The sequence below is a fragment of the Nannospalax galili genome, unplaced genomic scaffold (genome assembly GCF_000622305.1).
Source record: "Nannospalax galili isolate Female #2095 unplaced genomic scaffold, S.galili_v1.0 scaffold440, whole genome shotgun sequence".
NCBI classification, from domain to species: Eukaryota; Metazoa; Chordata; class Mammalia; order Rodentia; family Spalacidae; genus Nannospalax; species Nannospalax galili.
This window is the reverse complement of record NW_008347189.1, coordinates 2,714,842-2,739,765: the sequence shown is the minus strand read 5'-3', so window position 1 is coordinate 2,739,765 and position 24,924 is coordinate 2,714,842. Positions and strand designations below refer to the sequence as shown.

At 38.9% G+C, this 24,924-nt stretch overlaps 1 protein-coding gene and 1 pseudogene across 2 annotated transcripts in view; both read left to right on the top strand.

The window, feature by feature from the left end:
• LOC103742632 overlaps nt 1-18,346 on the top strand; it is a 30,487-nt pseudogene extending 12,141 nt beyond the window's left edge.
• Nucleotides 17,913-24,924, top strand: part of Antxr2 (ANTXR cell adhesion molecule 2) — a 170,241-nt gene continuing 163,229 nt past the window's right edge. The window contains exons 1-3 of one of the 2 annotated variants that reach the window (XM_008843696.3): nt 17,913-18,610; nt 19,263-19,334; nt 21,327-21,398. In XM_008843696.3, coding sequence (XP_008841918.1) covers nt 18,459-18,610; nt 19,263-19,334; nt 21,327-21,398 — 296 coding nt within the window. In that variant the 5' untranslated portion in view covers nt 17,913-18,458. Of the gene's footprint in view, nt 18,611-19,262; nt 19,335-21,326; nt 21,399-24,924 lie in introns of those variants that run through there. The other variant, XM_029568595.1, reaches the window with a different exon arrangement.

Sequence of the window (24,924 nt, the reverse complement as noted above, 5' to 3'; positions counted from 1 at the left end):
TCTCCAGTCTCCATTTGACATTTTCAAATTAGATTGCTTGACTTTTTGTTTTTGAGTTTTCCTAGTTCTTTATTAGACTGAATATTAACTGTGTTAGATGAATAGCTGGCCATTATTTTTTGTCATTCTATACCTTGTCTCTTCACGCTGTTGTCTCCTTTGCTTTGTAGAGCATTTCAGTTCAGTGCACTCCTGTTTGATTATTGATGCTTGCCTTGGGTTCCTGTTGTTTGGGACTTCTAATGAGGAAATCATTGACTTCACCAATACCTTGAAGTGATTCCTCTGAGTTTTCCTCTAGTACTTGCAGCGTTTCACATCTTACATTAAGGCATTCAATGCATCTTGTACAGAGTGAGAGATGGGATCATGCTTCAATCTTCTTCATGTGGCTATCCAACTTTGCCAGCATCCTTTTTTTGAAGAACTGTCTTTTACCCAGTATATATTCTTGATATCATTCTCGAGAATCCATTGATCTTAATGTCTATTTTTGTGCTACTACCTTACTGTTTTGTTATTGTGCTTTTAAGTATATCTTTTTAAAAATATTTTTGAGACCAAGTCTCCCTGTAGCCCAAGCTGTCCTAGACTAGAACTTGCTATGTAGACCAGGCTGGCTTCAGTCTCACAGAGATATACTTGCCTGTGCCTCTTAAGTGCTGGTGCTAGGATTAAAGATGTGTACCACCAAGTGTATCGTTTTTAAAAAAGAGTCTTTAAAATTGTTATATATACTGTTTATATATAATTATATTTCTTCTGTGTTTTTAACATTACTAACAATGGTTACCTTTCTTTTCTTTTTATTCACTTTTTAGGGATGTAGATAGGGTAGTCCAGGCTTGACAACAAATGCCTTAACCTGCCAAGCTATCTCACTGTCTCTATAGCATATCTTAAATTAGGCATTATAATGCCTACAACTTTTCTTTCTTTTATTCTTTAGTTTATTCTCCTAAAAATTGTTTTGGGTATTCAAGGTTTTCTGTATCTTTATATTAATTTGAGGATTTTTTTTTTATTTTTGTGAAGAATGTCATTGATATTTTGATCAGGATTGCATTAAACTGGTAGATTGCTTTGGATAGTATGGAGAATTTAACAATGTTAATTCTTCCTATCTATTTACATGGGATATCTTTCCACCTTTTGGTGTCTTCAATCTTTATCTTCAGTGTTTTGTTATTTCACTGTAGATTGCTTTCATTTCCTTGGTTCAGTTTATTCTGTGTGTGTGTGTGTGTGTGTGTGTGTGTGTGTGTGTGTGTGTACTGTAAATGGGGTCGATTTCTTGATATCTTTTTCATCAAATTTGTTTATTAGTGTACAAACTACTGATTTTGTTTATTGATTTTATATCATGCTATTATTTTGCTGATTGATTTAGCAGTATCAGTAGTTTTTGGTAGCGCCCTTAGGATTTTCTTTATGTAGAATTGTATCATGTGCTAACAAGATACTTTTTGAACAGGGTTTCAGTATGTATTCCAGCCTGGCCTTTAATCCACAGCCCTCCTACCTCTTCCTCACAAGTGCTAGAATTACAGACAGTTACCACCATGCCTGGTAAACAGGGATAATTTGATTTTTAATTTTCCCCATTTCCTAAATTTTATTGTATTTCTTTTTCTTGACCAATTGCTATGGCTAAAATTTCTAGCACCACATTGAATAAGAGGAGAGGGTGGACATCTCTGTCTTTATTTCAGATTTAAGGGGAAATTTTTGCAGTGTTCACATTCAGTATTACATTAGCTATGGGTTTATCATGTATATCTTTTATTATGTAGGTGAATGATTCTTCCATATCTAATTAGTTTAGGGCTTCAATTGTGGAGTGATTGTGCTTAATCAAATGCATTTTTGCATCTATCAGATGATCATCTGATTTTATCTTTCCATTTCTATGATGTGTTACATGTGTTGATATGTATATGTTTGTTGAATGATCATCCCTGAAATGAAGCCAATTTAATCGTGGTGTATATAATCTTCATGATATCCCATGAATTCAACTTGCTTGTACTCTGTTGAGGACTTTTGCATCTGTGGTGATCAGAGATATTAGTGTGTATTCTTCTTTTCCTTTTCCTTTAACTATGTCAATGTTGGGTTTGATAGAAGGGTGGTCATGGCCTCAGAGAATGGGTTTGTGGGATTCATTACTTTTTAAATCTGTGGAAGAGTTTGAGAATCATTAGAGTTCTTTTTTCTTTAAAATGTTGGTAAAATTCAGCAATGAATCTATTCGGTCCTCTGCTTGCTTTGCTCAGAGTTTTTTTTTTTTTAAATTACTGATTTAATTTAAATATTTGTTATTAGTTTAATTTCAATATTTGTTATTAGTTTAAATAATCAATAACGTACACTATGATTGTAAGATTGTTCTATATCCTCTTGTTTCTATTTTGGTTGGTCATATATGCCTAGAAATTTGTTCATTTCTTTAATATTTTCCTATGTGTTAGTACATAGTCTTTGAAAATGTTTTGACTATTCCTTTGAATTTCTGTGACATCCATTATAATGCCTCCTTTGTCATCTCTTATTGCATTTATTTATTACTCTGTCTCTCTTAGACTGGCTATGTTTTTATGATTTTTGTTCACCATTTCAAAGAACCAGTTCTAGGATTTGCAAAATGGTTTATTGGGTAAAGGCACATGTCACTAAGTCTGAGGATCTGAGTTCAATTCCTAGGACCTACAGGGTGGGAGTGAAGCTCTGACTCCTTGAAAGTTGTTGTTCTCTGATCTCCACATGTGCTGTGGCGCCTAAACGTTCACACACAGAGAAAGAAAGAAAGAAAGAGATTTTTTACTATACATTTTTCATTGAATTTTTGTGCATTTCACACATTTCAATAATATTTAGACCCCTTTCCCCTATCTGCACCCTCCATAGCTCCCCACTGGATTTTATGCAAAGTAATGCATGTTTTTTTTTTTTAAAGAACCGATTCTTTGTACTTTTCTTTTAAATTTTAAATTTAAATTTTAAGACTTGACTTGTTCTTGTTTTTCTTAACTATTCAGTTATATTATCAAAGTGATTATTTGAAATCTTTCTATTTTTTAAAAATATTTTATTTATTATTTTTATTTTATGTATATGAGTGTATTGCCTGCATGCATATGAGTGTACCAGTGTCATGCAATGTCCGCAGAGATCAGAAGAGGGCATAGAATTCTCCTAGAACTCGAGTGACAGATAATTGTTAGCCACTATATGGGTGCTGGGAATTGAATTTGGGTCCTCTGCAAGAGCAGCTAGTGCTTTTAATCACTGAGCCATCTCTGTAGCCCAGTATCTTTCTATTTTTTTTTTGAAGCAGACACTAGTGGACATAAACTTCTCCCTTGTGCCACATTTCTGCATCCCACAGGTTTTTATTATTGTGTTTCCATTCTCACTTGTGTCAAGGAATTTCAAAGCGTGTCCTCTTGCCTTTTCAATGACCCAGCATTCATTCAAAAGCATATTATTCACTCTCTATGTACTCTTATGACTTTTGTATTTTGTATTGCTTTCATTCTATTGTTGTAAAGAAAAGATACAAAGAATGATCCTGTTGTTCACATTTATTAAGAGCATTTAAGTGGTCTAACATATGGTCTATTCTAGGCAAAATTCCACACACTGGTAAAAAGAATGCATATTATTCAGCTGCTGAATTGAAGGTTTTGTAAGTTTCTATTAATCTCATTTGATTTATAGTCTATATCATAGGTCATCTTTTTTGTGTATTTTGATTTTGTCTGTATCTTCTATCCATTGGAAGGAGTGGGCTATTGAAAGTCCCTGATGTTACTGCGTTGAGTCTATTAGGACTAACAGGGTTTTGATTTGTTTAATGTTATTAGGTGCATATAGATTTATAATGTTATATCTTCTCAACAAATTGGTGCTTTGATTTTATATAGTATCTTTTTTCTCTCTTCCTTCCACTTTTATTATCTATTTTGTCACATACCCTCCTCCTGCTTTCTTCAGGAGTCTAGTAGTTGGAATGTAATTTTCCATCCCCTCAGTCTTATCCACCTATATATTTAGTAGCAAGGTGAGTTTCTTGTAGGCAACATATTGTTCAGTCTTAATTTTCAATTCAGCCTGTATCTTTTAATTAGAGAATTAAGACAATTCATTATTATATTTAAAAGGTATGAATATCTGCTTTCTATCTTGTCGATTTTCTTCTAGATATTTTGAATGTTCTCTGTTGATTTCTTACTCTTATTCATCTTTGTGGTTTAATGGATTTCTGATATCGAGAATATTTGATTATTCTCTATCTTTATTTTTTGTATCTACTCTAGTAGGATTAGTACTTTTTTATTTTATTACAATGATAGCCATCTTTCTCCCATAAGATGTAGTACTCCAATAAGCATCATTATGAGGATAATATGGAGTTCATGAACTCCCCAGTGTTGCTTATTGTAGAAGGTTTTTATTTTTCCCTTATTTCTGAAGACCAGATCTGCTGGGTGTAATAATCTTGTTTGGAAGTTAGTTTCTTTCAGGATTTGAAACACATCATACCATTTCTTCCTTCTCTGCAAGATTTCTACTGAAATATGCTCTTAGTCTTGACAAGTTTGTTCATTGTGACTTGGGCCTTTATGCAAATTTGAAATGGATCTTTTTCTCCTGTATTCTTTGACAATTTGACTCTGATACATTATGATGAGAGTCTTTTCAGATCATGTTTATTTGGGTTCTATAGAGGTAGATGTTCATGTTTTCCCCAAACTTCAGAACATTTTCTGCTTTCATTTCATTAAATAATCTAGGCAAATTCTTTCATTTTTAATTTCTTACTTGAAACTGCCGATGATGTAGATGTTTGACGTTTTGTTTGTTTGTTTGTTTGTTTGTTTGTAGCCCCAGCTGGTTGGAACTTGCTATGTAGACGAGGCTGACCTCAGTCTCACAGAGATCCACCTGCCTCTGCCTCCTGAGTGCTGATCCACCATGCCAAGTGGATACTTGACTTTTTAATGATGCCCTAAATATCTTAAAACTCTCTTAATTTATTTTTTCCTCTGTCTGAATGTAACATTTTGAAAGCTTTGAATTTTAGCTCTAATAATTTCTTCTACTTTATCTATTCTATTTTTAAGACTTTCCATTAACTTTTAAATTTTATTTCACTTATTGGGTCCTCTATAAGATGATGATGATGATGATGATGATGATGATGATGATGATGATTTGGAACAGGGTCTCATACTATAACCCATCTTGGCCTGGAACTCATTAATCTAGGATAACCACAAATTTCTCCTGCCTCTGCTTCCCAAGTCTGGGTACAGGTATAAGCCATCATACCTGGCTCCTTTCTAAGATTCTGAATTGGTTCTTTTCAAAATGTTTCTGCTAAAATGGTATTTTATATTCTACATTGTTTTTCTAACTTAACTGCTCATTTGTCTTATCTTGAGCCTTTAAAAAAGATCATTAAAATTATTTATCAGGTATTTCAACAGCTTTGATATATTTGGAATATCCACTGCCATACCATCTTGAACATGTCCCATCTCATCTGATGTCTATAATTTGAAACTGAGATTTATGATATTTAAGATGTACCATATTACCTTATATTTTCATATTTGCTGATATTTTCTTTTTTTGTCAAGTATAGACAGCAGAATGTGTGAGGTACGGCTTCTGTGGCTCCTCCTAACATGGTAGTGGAAGACTTATTGGGTGATGGAGGTCTCCTTAGGCACCATTGATGCTGGCATTGCTACTTGTCTTTGTCACCAAATGCACCAGTGGTGGGTGGTGAGGGACCTGAAGCTCTTGTCTTCTAAGGGGACAGTTCATTTTACAGTGAAGGGTGGGGGCAGCGACCACAGCACCTCTTCTGTAGTAATCACACAAAGTCTTATCAGCACCATATAATCAGACAAGGTATGTGTTGATCAATGGTGGATATTAACATGGGTTTCATGGTATCAGAAGCTGTAGTGTTCCTCCCAGCTGTTACTGTGGCTATGCCTATGAATAGGACTTCAGATAGTCCATATGAAGATGAGGCAATGGGTGGGGAGTTTTCTAATCCAATTCTTTCAGTGAGAGTACCTTCTAGGGACCAAGCCAGATTGGGTCATGGCTGAAACTGGACATATTTTTTCTCACCTGACATGTTCACAGAAGTGGGTCAGAGCACAATATGGCTTTTACTTATGGGAAATATTTCTCTCTGGACATTCTTAGACAGTTTTCCTCTGGCAAAAGAGGCTGTGGCACTGTTTGAGACAACCTCAGCATGCTCCTTTAGGTGAGAGAGCAGGGCAATTAGAGTTTTTTATCCACTTCCATTTGCCTGTCTCTGTCCCCTGAATGCTGAGGATTCAGACTCAAATCCTCTTGCTTTCAGAGTAAGTGCTCTTGTATATTGAGCCATTTTCCTAAGCCTAAAAGCAAAAAGAATATCTATATATCTAGCTTGAGGAGAATAGGTCCTCAAGGGATTCCACATAGCTCACATTCCAAGAAAGCATTTCCTGGATTCTGTGTCCAGCATCCTCATTATGGCTCTTCCAGCTCTTGGGGGTCGTGATGACAGATGCTGTTATAGGCTCACATAAGCCCACTGAGCAGAGTATAGAAGTCTAGAGATTGGTTCCAAGAATGACCAATAACAATTTTGTTCAGAAAGTGATTTTGATTGTAAGTTGCCATCATTCATATGAAAGCCCCAAAATACAGAGCCCTCAAGAGAGGGAAGCCTGAAGAAATGCTTAATTTGAATAGGGCACAAAAATGTTAAATACAGGGCCAGTGGGTAAAGGTACTTGTTGCACATTCCTGGAAGTCTGAACTTGATCCCTGGAACCCAGAAACAGGTGGAAGGAGAGAGCTGACTCTACAAATTTGTCCTCTGACCTCCACATGGAGATCATAATAGGCACGCCCACACATATACATCATGCTACCCTCCAATAATAATGAAAAATAAAAAACTCAAGACACAAGTGAAAGGAAAGACTTTATTTTTCTGACACTTGTTCAAAGCTAAGGCATAGGAGTAGATTAAGCTGTACGTATGAATGCAGACAGATGTTTTAAGCACATAGGTAAAATCTGATTACCTGTAAACCACAAATTTAGGAAGGCTGGAGGACAAAGAATGGAGTGGAAATATACAACAAAACATGTCTAAAACTTTTCTGAATCATTAGGGTCAAGAACATTAAATGTAGACACAGACATGTGGTCCTTGCCCATCACATACTATGAAGGAAATGGCTCATAACTTTCAGCAGGGGTGTGATTATAAATATTTTGTAATGTGTCTTTCAAAAGTTATTTTATACTTATACATGCATTTTTAGTCTTATTGTTAACTTCCTTTTTAAGCCACAAGGAGATTTTAAATTATTATTGCCTTCTTTCTCCCTGGAACTAGCTTTCAGTTTAAATCCCAGTGTTCATTAGTGTGTGAAGATTGTCGAAACACTTTGCCTTCTACAAGTGACTCTTGTAAGAAAAAATTACTAGTTTAAAGGGTTGGTACATGTCTTAAGTCTGTTTCAGGAAAAAGAGAAATTACGTGTTTGATCTCAGGAGTTTGTTATTGAACTGTATTACTATCTAATATGAACACAATCTAAAAGTCTGTGCGAAGTCCCTCTGTTTTGACGGTCAACTCAGGGTGGAAAATCATTTTGATAGAAGTGTCAAGAAAGAGATGAACAGTGAAGACATCAGCTTGGTTAGCTTTTTTTTTTGACTGCCACATGATTCTTCATGTACAATATCATATATGAACAAAAAGGCATTAATTCAAATATCATAAATTCAATGAGTTTTAAACAAGCCACATCAAGGTATACTAACTTTCTATGCAATATCCTATACATATTGGTGTTTATGATTAACTCAGCTCCCTTGATTTATATTTTAAATTTATGCCACACAAGGAAACTCATTTATGAATGGCTTGACATGCAAATTTGCCAGGTCAAAATCAGAATTTTGTTGATTGAAACTGCAGTGCATAATTGTCCTTTAACAATTTGTCAGATTATCAGTAAAATATTGACTATAATTTTTTATGAATCATGAAAGTGTGTTTCTGCTCTCTGGCACTAGGATGGGAACCATGGCTCATGACACCTGGTGAGCTGATTAGAACTTACCATTATCTCCTTGCAGTCTCCACACTCACAGGTCTAGTTGTAATTGTTCACCTGGTACACCAGACCAAACTGGAATCACCTTGTCCCTCAAATAAAAAAAAATCAAAAGTGGGAACCTGAAACACAAATCAACAATCTATTCATACCTGATCAGAAACCAAACAAGCTATGATAGCAATAAAAACAGAATCATATTTCTATTCAACAAAGGCAGGCAACAATTTCATATTAGATACAAAATCCCCCCCCCCCCAAAAAAAAAAACCTCTCCCAAACAAAAAAAGCCCATATGTCCAGGTCACAATGCAAAATACAAATAATAGAAAAATGAAGATATGTTCCCAATAAACCCCATCAATCTTATAGAAGTGTTCTACATTGAGACCTGTCCAGAGGAACCCCAAGACACAGAACTCAAAAGAACAACCATAACGTGATCAAAGACTTCAAGAACTTTAAAAACATATACTCACCCCAAGGAACTGAGTGAGAATAAGAATAAATTCCTGACTAAAGCTCGTAAAAACTATACTGCTGAATGAAATAACAAAGACAAGTCAGGATTTAAAAACTGGATCGATGAAAGAGCCAGAAGTATTAAAGAAAACCCAAGCTGAGATGAAAATTGAATTAAAAAAGCTCAATAACCCAATTAGAAAAGACAGGAGAAAACTTTACCAGCAGAATAAATCAAATAGAAAACAGAACATCAGGACTTGAATATAAAATTGGAGAATTGAACTGGTCAATCAAATGTGAAAAATGTTTAAAAAACACAGGACCGAAATATGTATGAGCTTTGGGACACCATTAAAAAACCAAATCTCTGAATTAAAGGTGTAAGGGAAGGAAAAGAATCTTAGGTCAATGACACTGACCAGATCTCAACAGAATCTAAAACTTCCCTAAATTAAGGAAAGACATACTCATACAGATCTAAAAAGCATATAGAACACAAATTAGACAGGTTCAGAAGCTACATGCAGGCAATACACGAAGACACATAAAAAAAATAAAATTATTTTTTAACTTGTAAAATTTATTATTTACTTATTTATTTTTAATTATTTTAAGATAGAGTACCATAAATTGTTCAGGTTGTCCTTGAACTGCCTCTGCTGTACAGGCAGCCCTTGACCTTGACCTTGTGAGCTTCCAGCTTCAGTCTTCTGTTATGCTATTATATGTCTGTGCCACAGTGTCCAACTTGGCACATTCTTTTTAAAACCTTTATTACAGTCTAGAGCAAAGCATAGGTTTTTTTTTGGTAAATGACTAACAGTACAAATGAAGCAGAAGATGTTATGTCTGAAGGACATTGAAAAAGAAATAAACGTATCAGCAGTAATGAGAAGCTGGGGAATATTTTAGGAAGAGAAAGAGAATCCGTGAAGTAGGCCTAACAGGTAATTGATATTTTGGCTATATTGAGTATACTTGGATATATTTTTAATTTTTGCAAAATGTTTATTTAGAATCAGGCATGGTGCCACATGCCTTTAGTCCCAGCACTTGGGAGGCAGAGGCAGGTGGATCCCTGTGAGTTCAAGGCCAGCCTGGTCTACATAATGAGTTCCAGGCCAGCTGGGGCTTCAGGGAGAACCTGTCTCAAAAAGACCAAAAAAAAAAAAAAACCCAAAAACTCAAAATGTTTATTTAGAAATAAACTTAAATTTAGAGGCATTGCAAATATACCACACAATTCCTGTATGCCATCAACATCTCACGTAACCATGATATACTTACCCAAAACAGTAGATTCATGCTAGTACAGGACATGACTATTAATAGTACTAGTACTCATTTAAGCAAAGTTCCTTGAGTCCAGTTTCACTAAACCTCCTACTAACAACTATTTTATGATCCAGGATAAAATTTAGGATATAACATTATATTTCATTGTCATTACTCTTTAAGCTTCATCTTCTATGTAGACTTTGAAATAATCTTAAATTTACAGAAAAGTTGCAACTACAAAGATAAGTTTTCTCCTGAACCATGAGTGAGTTGCTGACATCATGACCCACCATCTAGTATTTTTGTTATTTCCTTAAGTCATGTTTTTCTCAAATATAACCACAATATTTTAATAATTTTTTCAATAAAGCCATTTATAGCACAATGATCCAGTCAAAAACTATATGTTACATGTGGTTGCCATGTGTGCAGTTCATCTGTTTTTACTTGACACATTTCAAGAATTCAGGCTAGTTATGTTGTAGAAAGCCCATCAATTAGTCTTTACATAATGTTTTTTTGATTACATTCAGATTATATGTCCAACACAGGAATATTACCAATTAATATTCTTTTTATTGAGAATGTATATGTGGATGCCAGTGGTTTACATTGTGTCTTCTTCAACTGTGTTCCACTTATTTTGAGGCAGGGTCTCTCACTGAATCTGAAGCCCACTGATTGTCTAGACTGCCTCACCCTCATGTTCCTGTATCCTCCTCTCCCTATCTCCCCAGGGCTGGGATTTCAGGTGTGTGCTGTTGTGCCTGTGTTTTGTGTAGGTACTGGTGATTGAAGTCAGGTCCTCATGCTTGTACAACAAGTACTTTATTGACTGGGTCATCTTCCCAGACCCATAACTTAGCTTTGCACCATTACTGTTGATGTTAATTCTGATAACTTGATTGAGGGATGTCTGTGAGACTGATCCAATGAAACAATGTAAAGTGACTTTTTTGACATATATAAATATTTTGTGGTGATAAATTTTATAACATTTCTTCTTATCTACCATTGTACTTTAAAAAAGAATTATTTATTTTTACTTTATGTGAATGTGTTTTTGTCTATATGTATACATGTGCACCACATGCTGTTAGAAGAGGACATTGGATCTCCTGGAACTGGAGTTACAGGTGGTTGTAAACAGCCTTGTGGGTGCTGAGAACCAAATCCAGTCCTCTACAAGAGCAGTAAATGCCCTTAACCACTGAGACATCTCTCTAGCCCTTCAATCATTGAATTTACACACACACACACACACACACACACACACACTTATACTAGTATGGACTCATGGGCTCTTATTTTATTTAATAAGATATAATAGTTTTACCATTGCTCATTTCAAAAAGTTATTTAGAACTAAATATTCACAGGAAATTACAAAAAATAAAAATTAAAAAAAGAAAAGTACAAGAAATTTCTGGTCTATGTATCTTTCTCCTAGTTTAACCTAATAGTTAGATCTTACATTACTACTTGATGGTATCACAGCCAAGAAACTGACATGGGTACAATCTACAGCGCTTATTCAGATTTACACACACACACACACACGCACACACACACAATTCTTTGTAATTTTATCACTTTTGTATCTTCACAAAGCCAGCAGCATATAAAGATAAAGATCTCTTTCACTGGCACTAGGCTGCCTTGAATAACTTCATTGTAACTACTTCCGTACTCTTTCCCATTTAATCCCAAAGTCCTGGAAACTACCAATGTGATCTCAATTTCTTTAACTTTATTACTTCCAGAACATTGTATAATCAAAATAATAAAGGATGTATCCCCTTTAGATTGACTTCTTAAATTTAGCATACCTCCTTTGAGATGGAATCAACTTGTTCCCTGAATCATTTTTATTGCTGAGTAATAGTACATGGTGTGGGTATGCGAAGTTTGTTCAACCATTTATCCACTGGTATGGTTGAATGCAAGTGAACCTCTAAAATCCATGTTGGAATTTAAATGCCAAGCTAATGATATTCAGAAGCTGAGCTTCTAGAAGATGACTAGGCCACGAAGGCCCTGCCTTCCTGAGGGAGATCAGTGCCCTTATACAAAGGCTATTGGCAACGAATCTAGCTCTTTTGATCTTTCCGACTTCTTTCTTGTGAGGTTGTTACAAAAAAAGACCATCTTTGAAATAAAGACCTTTCATCAAATCCTGAATCTGTTTGTTTGATCTTGGACATTGTATGCTCTCAGCACTCCAAAAGAGACCTCTTTCCACCAAAGCCTTCCTCATCTTCTCAGGTAAGACACTTTTGTGCTTCTCCTAGTCCCAAGAAAACTCTCTTTCCTGGCTTGTCACTTGACTGGTTGAGGAAACACCACTTTCTTATGTAGACATATGCCTCACCCATCTCAGACTACAATGCCCTGTTTCAGGCTGCCTCTGTATGCAACAAAGAACATCCTCTTCACTTTACTCAACCTCTGACATCCTGTTTTAGGCTGCTATACCTCCTCTCCAGAACCATTCAGCTGACTTTGCCCAGTGGCTTTAAAAAAATATTTTTTGTGTAATTTGTCATTAGGTTGTTGGACTAATATGATTCCATTTTTCTTTTTTTAACTAGCTAGGAATTATTTATTTCTTGTCTCTCTCTCTCTCCCTGTCTAACCCTTCCACCATGGTTTCCCCATTTAAAGTGGCCACATTTTTGACTAAAAGCCCACTAAAAGGGAAGAAACGCAAGTGTGGGACTGTAAACATTACCTAACACACATGGCCGGAATGGCCATAGATCTTAGAGAAAACTCCAAGACTGTCAAATCGCTAGACTAATGTTATTTTTTACTATGTGCAAAATATGTGTCCTTACCTTTACAGACAAATATTCCAGTCACCACTCATCAAAGAAGCTCATTTGGCACCATTCAGTGACTATTACCAAGCACCACAACTGGTCACACACAGATATTGTCTATGAATTGCCCAGGCCTAAGGCACACATCTACAATGCAACATGGGGACACTGACTTGACACATTGTGCCTTAATATGGATGACAGAGTATATGGGTTCCAGTGAGGGGGCTGTGGGAGCATGTTGGTGGGGAAGTGAGTACAAAGATAATTAAGATTCTTTGAGATATTCTGTATAAAATACACAAAAAATCAATAAAAACAAATTTAAAAAATGTATTTTATTTATTATTTTTATTTTATGTTTGTGAGTGTATATTGCTTGTATGTATGTAAGTACACTGAATCAATGTTGTGCAATGCCCAAGGTCAGAAGAAGGCATTGGATCCCCTGAAACTGGAACTACAGATGGTTGTTAGCTGCCATATGGATGCTGGGAACTGAACCCAGGTCCTGTGCAAGAATAGCCAGTGCTCTTAACTGCTGAGTCATCTCTCTAGTATTCCCCCTATCCCAGTGGCTTTTGATTGAATTATTCAGTAAGGGAGTGGAAGGGAAGAACAAAAGAGATTGTGATACCTGGAATGTGGTGTGGGGAAATGGGCACACAAAATGAGTTATAACTCGAAGATGTAGTAGTACCTGTGAAGGGAAAAATGAAGAACATGATTTCTCTAGAACTCACAGTAGAGGAAGGGTCTGTATTTGTTAGAGGTGAGGATTCTGAGCTAAGTTGTGATGCTGTGGTTGGGGGGGATACATTGTTAGGAAATATATTCCGTTGGCAGTAACTAGGTAATTTATATGGTCACTTTTATATTTGAGAGGATTAAAACCCTGAAGGGTGTAGGAGATATGGGGAGATGGAATACTATTAGACTAATTTCATTGAAGAGTAAGGAACTGACTTGGACCAGGGGTGCGACAGAGGGCACTTGACATGATCCTTCCAGGTTGCCAGTCAAAGCCTGAGCTGGCTGGTAAAGACCTGTCCTCACATATGAGATGACTGCCGTCAATCTTGCCTCCCACTATTTTGGGGATGTTCTGGATGCTCTGTCACAGTGCATCATCAGACTTTGTGCCTTCAGGACTGGGACACTCCTCTCACCCTAGGAATCTGCCAGTGATAGCTCACAGCTTAGTTCCTCATAATTGCCTAGAGTCAAAGGAAGTTGCCAGTAGTTACATACTTTGTTGAGGGGCAGGCCACATTTGATGATTTTTCTATGAAGGGGCACAAAAACTGAGGCTACCTTGCCTCTCTCAGTTCAGGACAAATATGAATGCCCATTTCAACTGCATGGCCATCTTTGAGATGAGGCCTCTTTTGCAAATGTCTTGCTTGGGACCTTTCCTGCCTTCCTTATCTTGAAGGTTTTGCTCTTGAGATGATGCCCAATGTACCTCCTTATGCAATCTTGGTCTAAAGTCTATTTCTGGGAATCTGGGTTTTAAGCACATCTGGTCCCCAATGTTGATGTTGATCATCTTTTTCTAATATTGATTGACATTCCTTGTTGTCATACATAGAGAAACTAATTCACAAGTAAATATACTTTCCAAAACCACTCTCAGGAAGCAGTTCAGACACAGGCATAGGGGGAATTTAATTCTTTTATGACTATGTCTGATAAAAATTGAAATAAGCTTTGTCACCTGTAGGCAGCAGTTTTATTTTCTTCCAGTGAATCACCTTAGATACCATATAATGAATCACTTCCCATGGGATGTGTATATGAATCACTTCTAGTGTGGTACTAGACTTCCAGGAGAACCGCTTCTATCATTGTGAATGCCAGGCAAAGATGTCTACTTGTAAATAATGTAGATTTTTATTTTTTATTTTTTGGTCTTTTTGAGACAGGATCTCCTTGTAGCCCCAGCTGTCCTGGAACTCATTATGTAGACCAGGCTGGCCTTGAACTCACAGAGATCTGCCTGTCTCTGCCTCAGGAGTGCTGGGATTAAAGGCGTGCACCACCACGCCCCACAAATTTTGGTTTTTTTACATCTATAGGATGCTTAATTTTTTTGCTTTTATTGTTGCCTAGTTGGATTTTTGTTTATTGTGTTGGTGGAGGAAAGATAGAAATAAATTAATTTCTATGCAAACTTTTTGAGAACAGGGTATATAGCATTTGTGCTTAGAGATTTTCTATTGTTTTTTTTTTTTTAAAAAACTTGTGTGTGTGTGTGTGTGTGTGTGTGTGTGTGTGTGTGTGTGTGTCTGTGCATGTGTGTTCAGGTGCACACAGAGGCCACATGAGGGTACTGGGCACCTTGAAGCTAGAGTTCCAGGCAGTTGTGAGATGCCCATTGTGGGTGCTGGGAACTGAACTCAGGTCCTCTACAAGAGCAGTACATGCTATTAACCACTGAGCCATCTCTCCAGCCCTTCATCTGTGCTTAAAATGCAGCAAGATACACAGTAGGTGTTAGTAAACATCTGTTAAAAAGATCGGTAAATAAATAATTACATAAGACTGAACATAAGTCTATAGAATATTGGCAGGCAGCAGACATACTAATAATAGTGTCTGGCACAAACCAGCAACCCTCAGGTATAACAACACTATTCCAGTTGCAACTGACTGAGGTTAATTAAATGTTTGGGGATTTGTTAGAATTTTTATATAATAAGATGGTATATTCTAGCATTGAGTTAGAAGTTTGATTGACTACAAAGAATAAGGGAATGGAAGGATTACGAAGCATGATACAACAGAAATCCAAATAATTTGATAGATCAGTATTTTTGTTTCGTGTATCTAAATACATTCTAATAAATCTCCCTATGTTTATCTCTTCCTCCTTACCACATTTCCTCCCTCTCTCCCCTCTTCCCAAGACCCTGAAAAGCTGCTGTCCCTTTGCCCATTCTTGGCACAAAATTTAGTTTTAAACTTTTCCTGCCTTGATCGTGCTGACATCAGCCCTTAGTCCTCTCACTGGTGGACTGAGGCACTGCTGCTGTTCTCAGGCTTTCAGGATTTGGAGAGATTTCCAAGTATGTTCTGGCTTTCATTTTCCATCATTATTGCCTGTGAAAAACATTGCCAGTAACCTCCTTTGCCAGGGACAATCCCAGGGAGGGACTGACCTAATTTTAGATCTAGTCCATGTCTTTAGACACCCCACAGCCTGCAGCAAATGGGGGCAGCTGGTTGCCCTAAGAAGCAAAGAACTGCCTACAAATACTTATTAGATGAAAGTGATTTGACTATTGATTTGTGCTGGGTGAGGCGATTTCTTGTCATGGTACAGATCTTATATGAGCAAGTGAATGACATGCAAAACTTCTAGAACTATACTGAATTCATGACCCACACAAACCAGCCAAGGAATAACGATATAGTTCAGTATGTCAGTTACCTCTGATGGCCCTGTAATCAGAAAAGACTTGAATGCATGCAGAAATGAAAATTCGAGGAAATATTTGAGTTTAAAAAAGTTTTAAATTACTATATTTTGTCTTAGTTTGAGAAAAGACATATTCTTAGACTAGTTTGTGAAGTCTACAAATGAACAAGCTTAAATAAGTCATGTAGTGAGGGACAAAGCTAGTCAATAAACCTGAGTTCAAAATACCTCAGCAGGAGAGCAGAGGACAGCACCCTGCAGCCCACTTATTCTCCTTGTTCCTCTTCTAACTTGAAACCATTTTCATAATTTTTGACAAACGTCTTTCACACCAGATTTTTGCCAATTAATGTCATATCTCATATATATGGTATTAATTGGCAAAAGTATTGAAAACGTGATTCTATTCTGATTAGAATTAAAGTTGAAAATGGACAGCCAACTGCAAGTTACATGAGAGGCATTTGTCATCTTGTTCTGTGCATTGACTAGTGCTTAGTACACCACCGTCAATCTTTATTAAGGTGACTGGTTTCTAGTCTCAAAGAGCTGACATTGACAGATCTGGTTGTGTAGCAAAACAGGCATAAATAAAAAGTATACGTGACAACAAACAGAAGACATACCAAAAGGCAGTTTGTAAGTACCACAGGAGCTTTATATTATAAAGCATTGACTTAGTAAAGAGAAAGGGAGAAGGTGGCCTCTCATATTAATCAGTCGTAGTGGTTGGCACACCAGCGAGATTGCAAGTTTTAAAAACTACTTTGACTCGCAGCAAAAAACGGAAGTTACAGGTGGAAGTAGTGGGGAGGAGAGGGGAGGGAGAGAGCAGAATCAGCAAGTACAAATGTTGCACAGGAACCTCAGCCTCTGTAGGAGTTTGGCAAGGGCAGATTAGCTCGCCTCAAGATCAAGTTCTATGTGTTTATTGATTAAATTTGTTCTTTAACTCATACATAAAGCATAAGATTGCAAACATTAATGCACACATTGGATAAGGTTTGCACCAGGTTACACGTTTGTCTCCTCAAAAATTTAGCATTTCCACGGTGAAATTCTTGATAGGTGGAGCTGGGGTTGAATTAAGTGGGAAAAATATTTTGAGATACAACTTTCTATTCTTAAAGGAGTGAGCAACTTCTCCTGGGTCTTTTCTTGGTGTGGTGAGATGGAGGTAGGAAATGGGTTTCTAAAACAAAAGACGTTAACTATGATTCTGATGATGGAAAGGAGGAGGAGGATGGGGGGAGGGAGGTGGAGAGGAGGGGGAGGGGAGGGGGAAGGCGAAGGAAGGGTAGGAGGAGAATAGGGAAGGAGAGGAAGAAGGTCAAGACCTCTTTATTAAAAACCCAATGAGTCATAGAAAATTAGAAGACAGTGTATGGCTCGTGTGTGACTGTGGGGGACAGCTGGATGAAGCTTAAGACCATCCCTTCCCAGGAGGTCGCTGGTCTTGGGTCTCTGAACCACGCGGAGGGCTGTTCCAGCACAGCTGGGGAAATGGGTCACGGGTCAGGCTGCAGGAGAGTTGGGTATGTTTAGTTTCCGAGGACATTTGTTTTTCTGCACTCCTGGGTTTCTTCTGAAATGTGGCAGGCGTTAGTCATCGCCGCTTTGCACAAACCCACAAGTGTGCGTGTGTGGCTCTAGGGGCTTCCTCCAGTCCCGCCCCTCCCCGAGAGCCTCAGCGGCCGGCGCGCACTCGGGCCTGGCGTGGCTGGGTTCCAGCCGCTAGCCGGGGGCGGTCCGGCATCCTCCCTAAAAGGCACCGCCCCCCACGGCAACGCGCCAGAGCTCAAGGAAGAAAGTTGTGGAGAGCCGCGGGTAGCTGGGCAGCCGGGGAAGGGAGGCGAAAGAGTAGGCTCCGCTGCAAGTTGGCGCGGCCCCGGCGTGTCCCCGGGAGCTCGTCCTGTCCCTCGGCCCACCGCGCAGCTGGACCGCAGCCCTAGAGAGGAATGGGAGGCCAGGTCTGGGTCCTCGGCGGGTGCTAGAGGCTCTGCCTGGGTCCGGAGAGGAACTTGTCCCGCAGGCAGTGGTCCGGGGCCTGCATTGTCTGCAGCAACTCTCCGGAATCCGGAGGGGCCGGACTGGATCGCGCTTTCACTGGGATTCGTCCAGAGCTCGGGCGGCAGCTGCGAACGAGACTCCCTTTGTCCTCCCAGGACCTCCCTCCCTCCCTCCCGGTGTCAGCTGCTCAGTCCGGCTGACCCAGGCGCGGGACCCCAGGGAGTCCCCGGTGACCCCGCCTCCTTCGCATCTCTGCCCCGCAGAGCCCAAGGGTGCGGCGACCGGAGGGAGCCGCAGGGCTCTGGACGTAGGATGGTGGAGGACCGGTCCCGGGCGCGCAGCCCTGGGAGCTGGCTGTTTCTTGGCCTGTGGCTGCTGGCTCTCGGTGGTCCGGGGCGACGGCTGAACGCGCAGGAGCAGCCCTCCTGCAAAAAAGCCTTCGATCTCTACTTCGTTTTGGACAAGTGAGTGGAGAAGGGAGCTCGGGGTCTCCTGTGAGGGTAACTATTGATCAACTGGACTGGGGATTTGATATGTGTGGGTGGGCACTAGGGAAGGGCGTTGGGAAGTCTCCCGTGGGTGCCCTGCTGCTGTCTCCTTTCAAAAGCCAAACAGCTTTGGATGCAGAGGGAAAGGGATGCTGGGAGTCCAGGGCCACTTGGTTCTCCAGAACTGAAGTGTCCAGCACTAGTTAGTCATGTTGTCTCTTGGGAAATAGGAGTGTGCTCACCTGCTTGGCCTGTTTCCTCCCCGGAACTCCCTCTTACCCTCTTGGTCTAATGCAGACTCTAAAAGTCTGTCTGATTTTGTTCTGATCACAGTACTTTCATGGGAGCCAGGAAAAAAGCCTTAATGTACCTAATGTGGTTTGTTTTTCCTGCGTAAGATGCCTTTTGTTCTTATTTTGAAAAACTGGGTCTTACTCTAAACAGTTGGCAAGAAGGGTTGCAGCCCAAGATGTGTGGGCTTCCTTGACTCTGTTCAGGCACTGAAGTTTCATCTCAGAGTCTACTTTGCTAGGAAAGGAGGCCAGGACCCCCAGCTTCGTGGAACTGAAGAGAAGTGCAGTTCAGCCCCATGCTTTGCTTTTCTGATCAGCTTATTTTCATTTTTCAGGTCTGGGAGTGTGGCAAATAACTGGATTGAAATTTACGATTTTGTCCGCCAACTTACAGAGAGATTTGTGAGGTAGGATGTTTCCCATTCACTTTTCCTGGCATTGGGAAAGGGAACCACAGGGTAGGGTTCCCATTTCTGAAAACTTTTGTAGGGAAAACCTTTCCTGAAATGTAGATTTTAAGGGTCTCATGGCGGTTTGTGGAGGCTTTCAGTTGTTCCTTGCAGGCTTGTTTCATCTGGATCCCAGAAACTTGGCTCAGGCTGTCGGGAAACATCTTCAAATACTATTCCTAATGTCTTTTCCTTTTCGAATTTTCATCTGTTTTGTGTTTCAGTTATGCTTTCTCATAACTTATCACATTAAAAAATAAATTTAGGCTAATAGTATCCATAATATATTTTCAATTCCGCACACTCCTTAGCATTGTAAACATTCACATTCAAAAGGAAAAAGTGTTGGGAAACTTCAAATGAACATGTGTTAATAACCCTCTACCAGAAAAAGCACTTGTGTATGTGTGTTTAAAGGAATGAGTTGTGTTTACACAATGTGTGGGTGTGTGACTGGTTTAAAATGTAACTGCTCTATATATGCAGCAGACTTCACTAGTAAACACTGCTTTCCTCGCCTATAAAAAGCATAGCTGCTATGAAATCCAGCTCACTCTCTGATTTAGAGGTAACTAGGAATTAGTGGCATCTCCTATTCAAAAATAGCCCCAGGACACCATGTTTGTAGGGCTTCTACCCCCACCTTTTTTCCCCACAAGAAAAAGAAAATTCAAGGAGCAAGTGCATGTTTATCAGGATAATGGAAAGGACATGAATAGGAACTGTGTCATTAAATATTGCTTCTTTCAGTCTTGTTAGCCCAAATGTTTTTTTGTAAAACAGGCTTGGATGATCAAAACATTTTGAAAGTCATGTTGCAAGTAACTTCAAACAATCTGTAGAGGCCTAGGCAATCCTTGCTTTCAGTTATTGGCAGCAGTAAAGCTATCCCTATAAAAATGTATGCCTGTCCATACTCAATCATCAGTCTCCTGCTTAAGAAGCCAAGGATAGCACTCTCGTTCCTGGACAGAATCTGAGGTAAATGTTTAGGAAGGAAAAATAAACAAGACCCAGGATCTGTAAATGTCAAAGCAGAGCAGACAGTTGTTCATAAATTTCTGATTTAATCCTAGAATGTGTCGAGAGTGTCATACAGTGTTAATCAAAAGCAATGGATAATTTCAGTTCATCATTTGAAGAAAAAGAAACTCTTATCCATCGAGTTGGTTTGCAAGTTGAATTTCTATAGCATGATCTGTCCTCTGGCTCATGTTTAGTTGCTCAGCTACTAATTGTAGAGTGTAAGAAATGAATACAAGATGACCAGCACAATGCTCAATGCATTTCCAAGTGTACCAGATAATTCTGACCTTCAGCTTGTAGACCTTAGTTTCATACTGTTAGTTTCAGACCTGAGCAGTATTTTCACAGAATTTTCTAGAAACAAGAATGATTCTGTGACATAAATGCCTGAAGCCTGGAAGATAGATGGGAAGGTTGGCAATGCGTAATCAAAGAGTGATTTCTTAATCTCCTTCACATTCCCCTCGTATGCTTTAAGTATGCTTGCTTCAGGATGAGTTTTGTGTGGGCTCTTAGCATGGCTCTGGTCATGAAATCAAACTGGCTACACTCCAGCCCTAGGTATACTTTAGTGTCAATTACTCTGAGGGGCATGGCCTCCTGCAAGAACTCTGAGGGAAGAAGCGTTTCTATGAAAGTATTTTGCATCAGCCTAGACTATTTCCAGTTATTCTCTTTTTTTAAAATGTAAACCGAGGTAGGTCTTGGAGAGGTGTTCTGAGAACTGACAACTACTGACTAAATAAAAATGTAACTTAGACAGTAATGCTAAGCAGAGTAGTTTGGTCTGTTCAGGAGTTCCAAGGGAACTAACTGGAGAGGATCCTGGGAGACCAAGTCTAATGGAGACTCCCTAGCTCTGTCTCCGTATTGTAATATTTCTTTTTTAAAATGTTTTAACTGACTTTTTTTCTTATTTTGCAGCCCTGAAATGAGATTGTCCTTCATTGTATTTTCTTCTCAAGCAACCATTATTTTGCCATTAACTGGAGACAGGTTAGTGCATTATCATTTCAGTGCAGGCTCAGTGCAGATGAATCTTAAAGGCATGATTGATGTTGCCATGTGGTGATTCAGGCCTCTCAGTGGAATCAAACAAATGCACAGACAATTAGGTTTTCTCTAGTAATAGAAGGGGGAAGAGGTAGGAGTAATGTAAAAGAGCAGATCATCTGAAAATCAGTATCATTTTCAAAGTGGAGCCCAGGTCCTTGCCTTGGTGTGTGTTCGCTATTTCTCATCTTCTCCTTCTCTGCTACTGTAAACAGTCCTACAGTTTTCTTAGTGAGATGTAGTATGTTAGTGAAAGAGAAATTTGAAGGAGGAGAAATGGATCTATTTGGATACTTTACTAGGTTCAGCAGACATCCCAGATTTCCAGCCTGAAGTCCAGTGATGCCGAACATGTTCAGCTTTTTAAGGAAACATGCCCATTCACAAACAAGTATACAGACACATATACACAGGCACAAACCTGTGGCTTTCTGGTCCCTTGTTACAGTATTTCATGTAACCCTTTCTAAGCCATTTGGTCACATCAAGCTAAGTTAGAAGTAGTCATTCACATTTCTAAATTATGGTCCTTTTTGGGGGAATAGTTTTACTTACTAGACTATGAATTCTGTCCTCAGAAGGGGGATTGGGGTGTTATTCTTCGTTTTTATGTTTACTTCCTCTAACCCAAAGTGTGAAAGATCTTGGACAATAAATTCTTGTTGAATGACTGAACGAACGAGTTAACATTATTTTGGAATCAACTTTTTCCCCAGTCTATGGTTTTAAGCAAGGAAGATTGCTATACTTTGTTTTGTATGATACGTGAATTCTTGAAAAAAGGAATTGTGAGGTTTTTATTTTTTTTAGAAAATCTCAATTAAAATTCATTGACAGTTATTTGTTGATATTTTAGGTTAAAAAGATGAAAGAAACATAATATTTAAAGGGCGCATGTTTACAGTTCACTGACTTGATTTGGAAAATTATAATTATTTTGCTAAGTTTTCCTTTTCCTGGAGAGGAGCTATCTCTGTAGCTTATGAGTCCAGCTGAGGACTTCAGCCTTTCCAACAGTGTTTTGCCTCATTAATTTTTTTTTTTGGTCTCTTTTGAGACAGGTTCTCCCTGTAGTCCCAGCTGGCCTGGAATTTGCAATGTAGACCAGGCTGGCCGTGATCTCACAGAGATCCACCTGCCTCTGCCTGGGTAGTGCTGGAATTAAAGGCACATGCCACTGTGCCCAGCTCCTTACTTATGTGCACGTGGTTCTCAACAGCATCAGAACAGTTAGAGTTCCTTATTAACCATGCAGAGTAGTTTCCTATGGACAGTAATATAACAGGTTTTAGTTTTATGAAAAGAAATTTTTTCTACTGTCCAGTTTAATTTCCAAAGAATCAGGTTGGGGTCTAGAATGTCAAGGAAGAAGAAAAGAAATTTTAACATTTATGGTGTGTGTATGTGTGTGTGTGTGTGTGTGTGTGTGTGTGTGCGTGCACCTGTATGTATGTGGGTCTGTGTCTATATGTCTGTGTCTCTGTTTGTGTGTGTGTGTGTGTGTGTGTGTGTGTGTGTGCGCTTGTATGTATGTGGGTCTGTGTCTATATGTCTGTGTGTGTGTGTGTGTGCGCTTGTATGTATGTGGGTCTGTGTCTCTATGTCTCTGTGTGTGTGTGTGTGTGCGTGCCTGTATGTATGTGGGTCTGTGTCTATATGTCTGTGTGTGTGTGTGTGTGTCTATGTCTCTGTATGTGGGTCTGTGTCTATATGTCTGTGTGTGTGTGTGTGTGTGTGTGTGTGTGTGTGCCTGTATGTATGTGGGTCTGTGTCTATATGTGTGTGTGTGTGTGTGCGCGCCTGTATGTATGTGGGTCTGTGTCTATATGCCTGTGTGTGTGTGTGTGTGTGTGTGCCTGTATGTATGTGGGTCTGTGTCTATATGTGTGTGTGTGTGTGTGTGTGTGTGCGCGCCTGTATGTATGTGGGTCTGTGTCTATACGCCTGTGTGTGTGTGTGTTTGTGTGTGTGCGCACCTGTATGTATGTGGGTCTGTGTCTATATGTCTGTGTGTGTGTGGCAAAGTACTTAGCGCAACATCAGATTTGTAGAAGGCTCAGTGATTGACAGCTACATACATTTGCCAGGTTCTCTGCTAGGTACCTTGCATATGGGTCCTCCATCACTTTGAAGCTGAAGCGTACCCAAGTTTGCCCAGATCGATAATAGCCATCTGGAGGGGATTTAGATTTTTTATCTAAGGTAGAGATTTTTCCTTTGTCAGTGGTTCAAGCCAATGCAGAAGGTAGTGAACTGGATGGGAGAGAGGCTCCCATTCAAGAAGTAGCATAATGCTGCACTTAAGTTACTGTACCAAGTTTACTTGAGTTTAAAATCCTACTTCTCCAGTTTACCAGCTGATTGGCCAAGGTGGAGTTGCTTAATCTCTGTATGACTCAATTTTTCTCACCTAGATAATGGTGTTGACGATGAAAATAACCCCTACTTCATAAGGTTGTTGCAAGAACTGAAGCTGATGATTCAGTAGAGTGTAGTATTTTAGTATTCATGAGATAAGAGCTTCCGGGGCTGTGGAGATGGTTCAGTCAGATTTTTACCTAGAAGCACAGCAACCTGACTAATGCCCAGATCCTGTATAAAAGCACCAAACATGATAATGTATACTTGGAATCCCCAGCACTGGGGAGGAAGAAGCAGGAGGATTCCTTGGGCTTGTTGGCCAGCTGCCCTAGCTGGTTCAGCAAGCTCCAGCCCAATGAGAGACCCTGTTTCAAAGAATAAACAAAACAAAACAAATGAACAAACTGGATAGCCCCTGAGGCATGGCACAGAAGGTTGTCCTTTGTCCTACACTTGCATACATGCACATAAAAGATGATAAAAACCTTTACTCAGCCAGTCAATTTTTCGTTCTACAAAATGTAGACATAAAATTTATCATGTTGGGACTGGGGAGATGGCTCAGCAGTTAAGAGTACTGACTGTTCTTGCAGAGAACCTGGGTTTGGTTCCCAGCCCCCATATTGTGGCTAACAATTGCTTATAACTCCAGTTCCAGGGGATCTGATGTGCTCTTCTGTCCTCTGTGGGCATTGCATGACACAGGTGCACTTACATACAATATTGTACTCAGTATAAACCCTATAAGACATAAAATTAAGTGAGGTTTTAAACTTTAAAAAAAGATCTCCATTTCATTTTTAAAATACAGTTTCATACAGAAAAATTCATTTTTAATACAATTGACACTAAGATGCACATCCGTTTCTAATGTCTTTATATCTGATTATTACTAGTCATAGTTACTTTCTGAGCTCCTTGGCACCTGAGCATGGATATAAAGTCACCAGGTAGATTTCAGTGGTAATGTTTATCACCTCTACTAATTAACATGACGTAAATTTCCATGCTTCCTCCTCAAATAGAATACATTTTAAAAAAATTTGTTGATTTTTATTTTGTGTGTGTGTATATCACACAGAGCATCCCAAACCATCTTATTCAACTG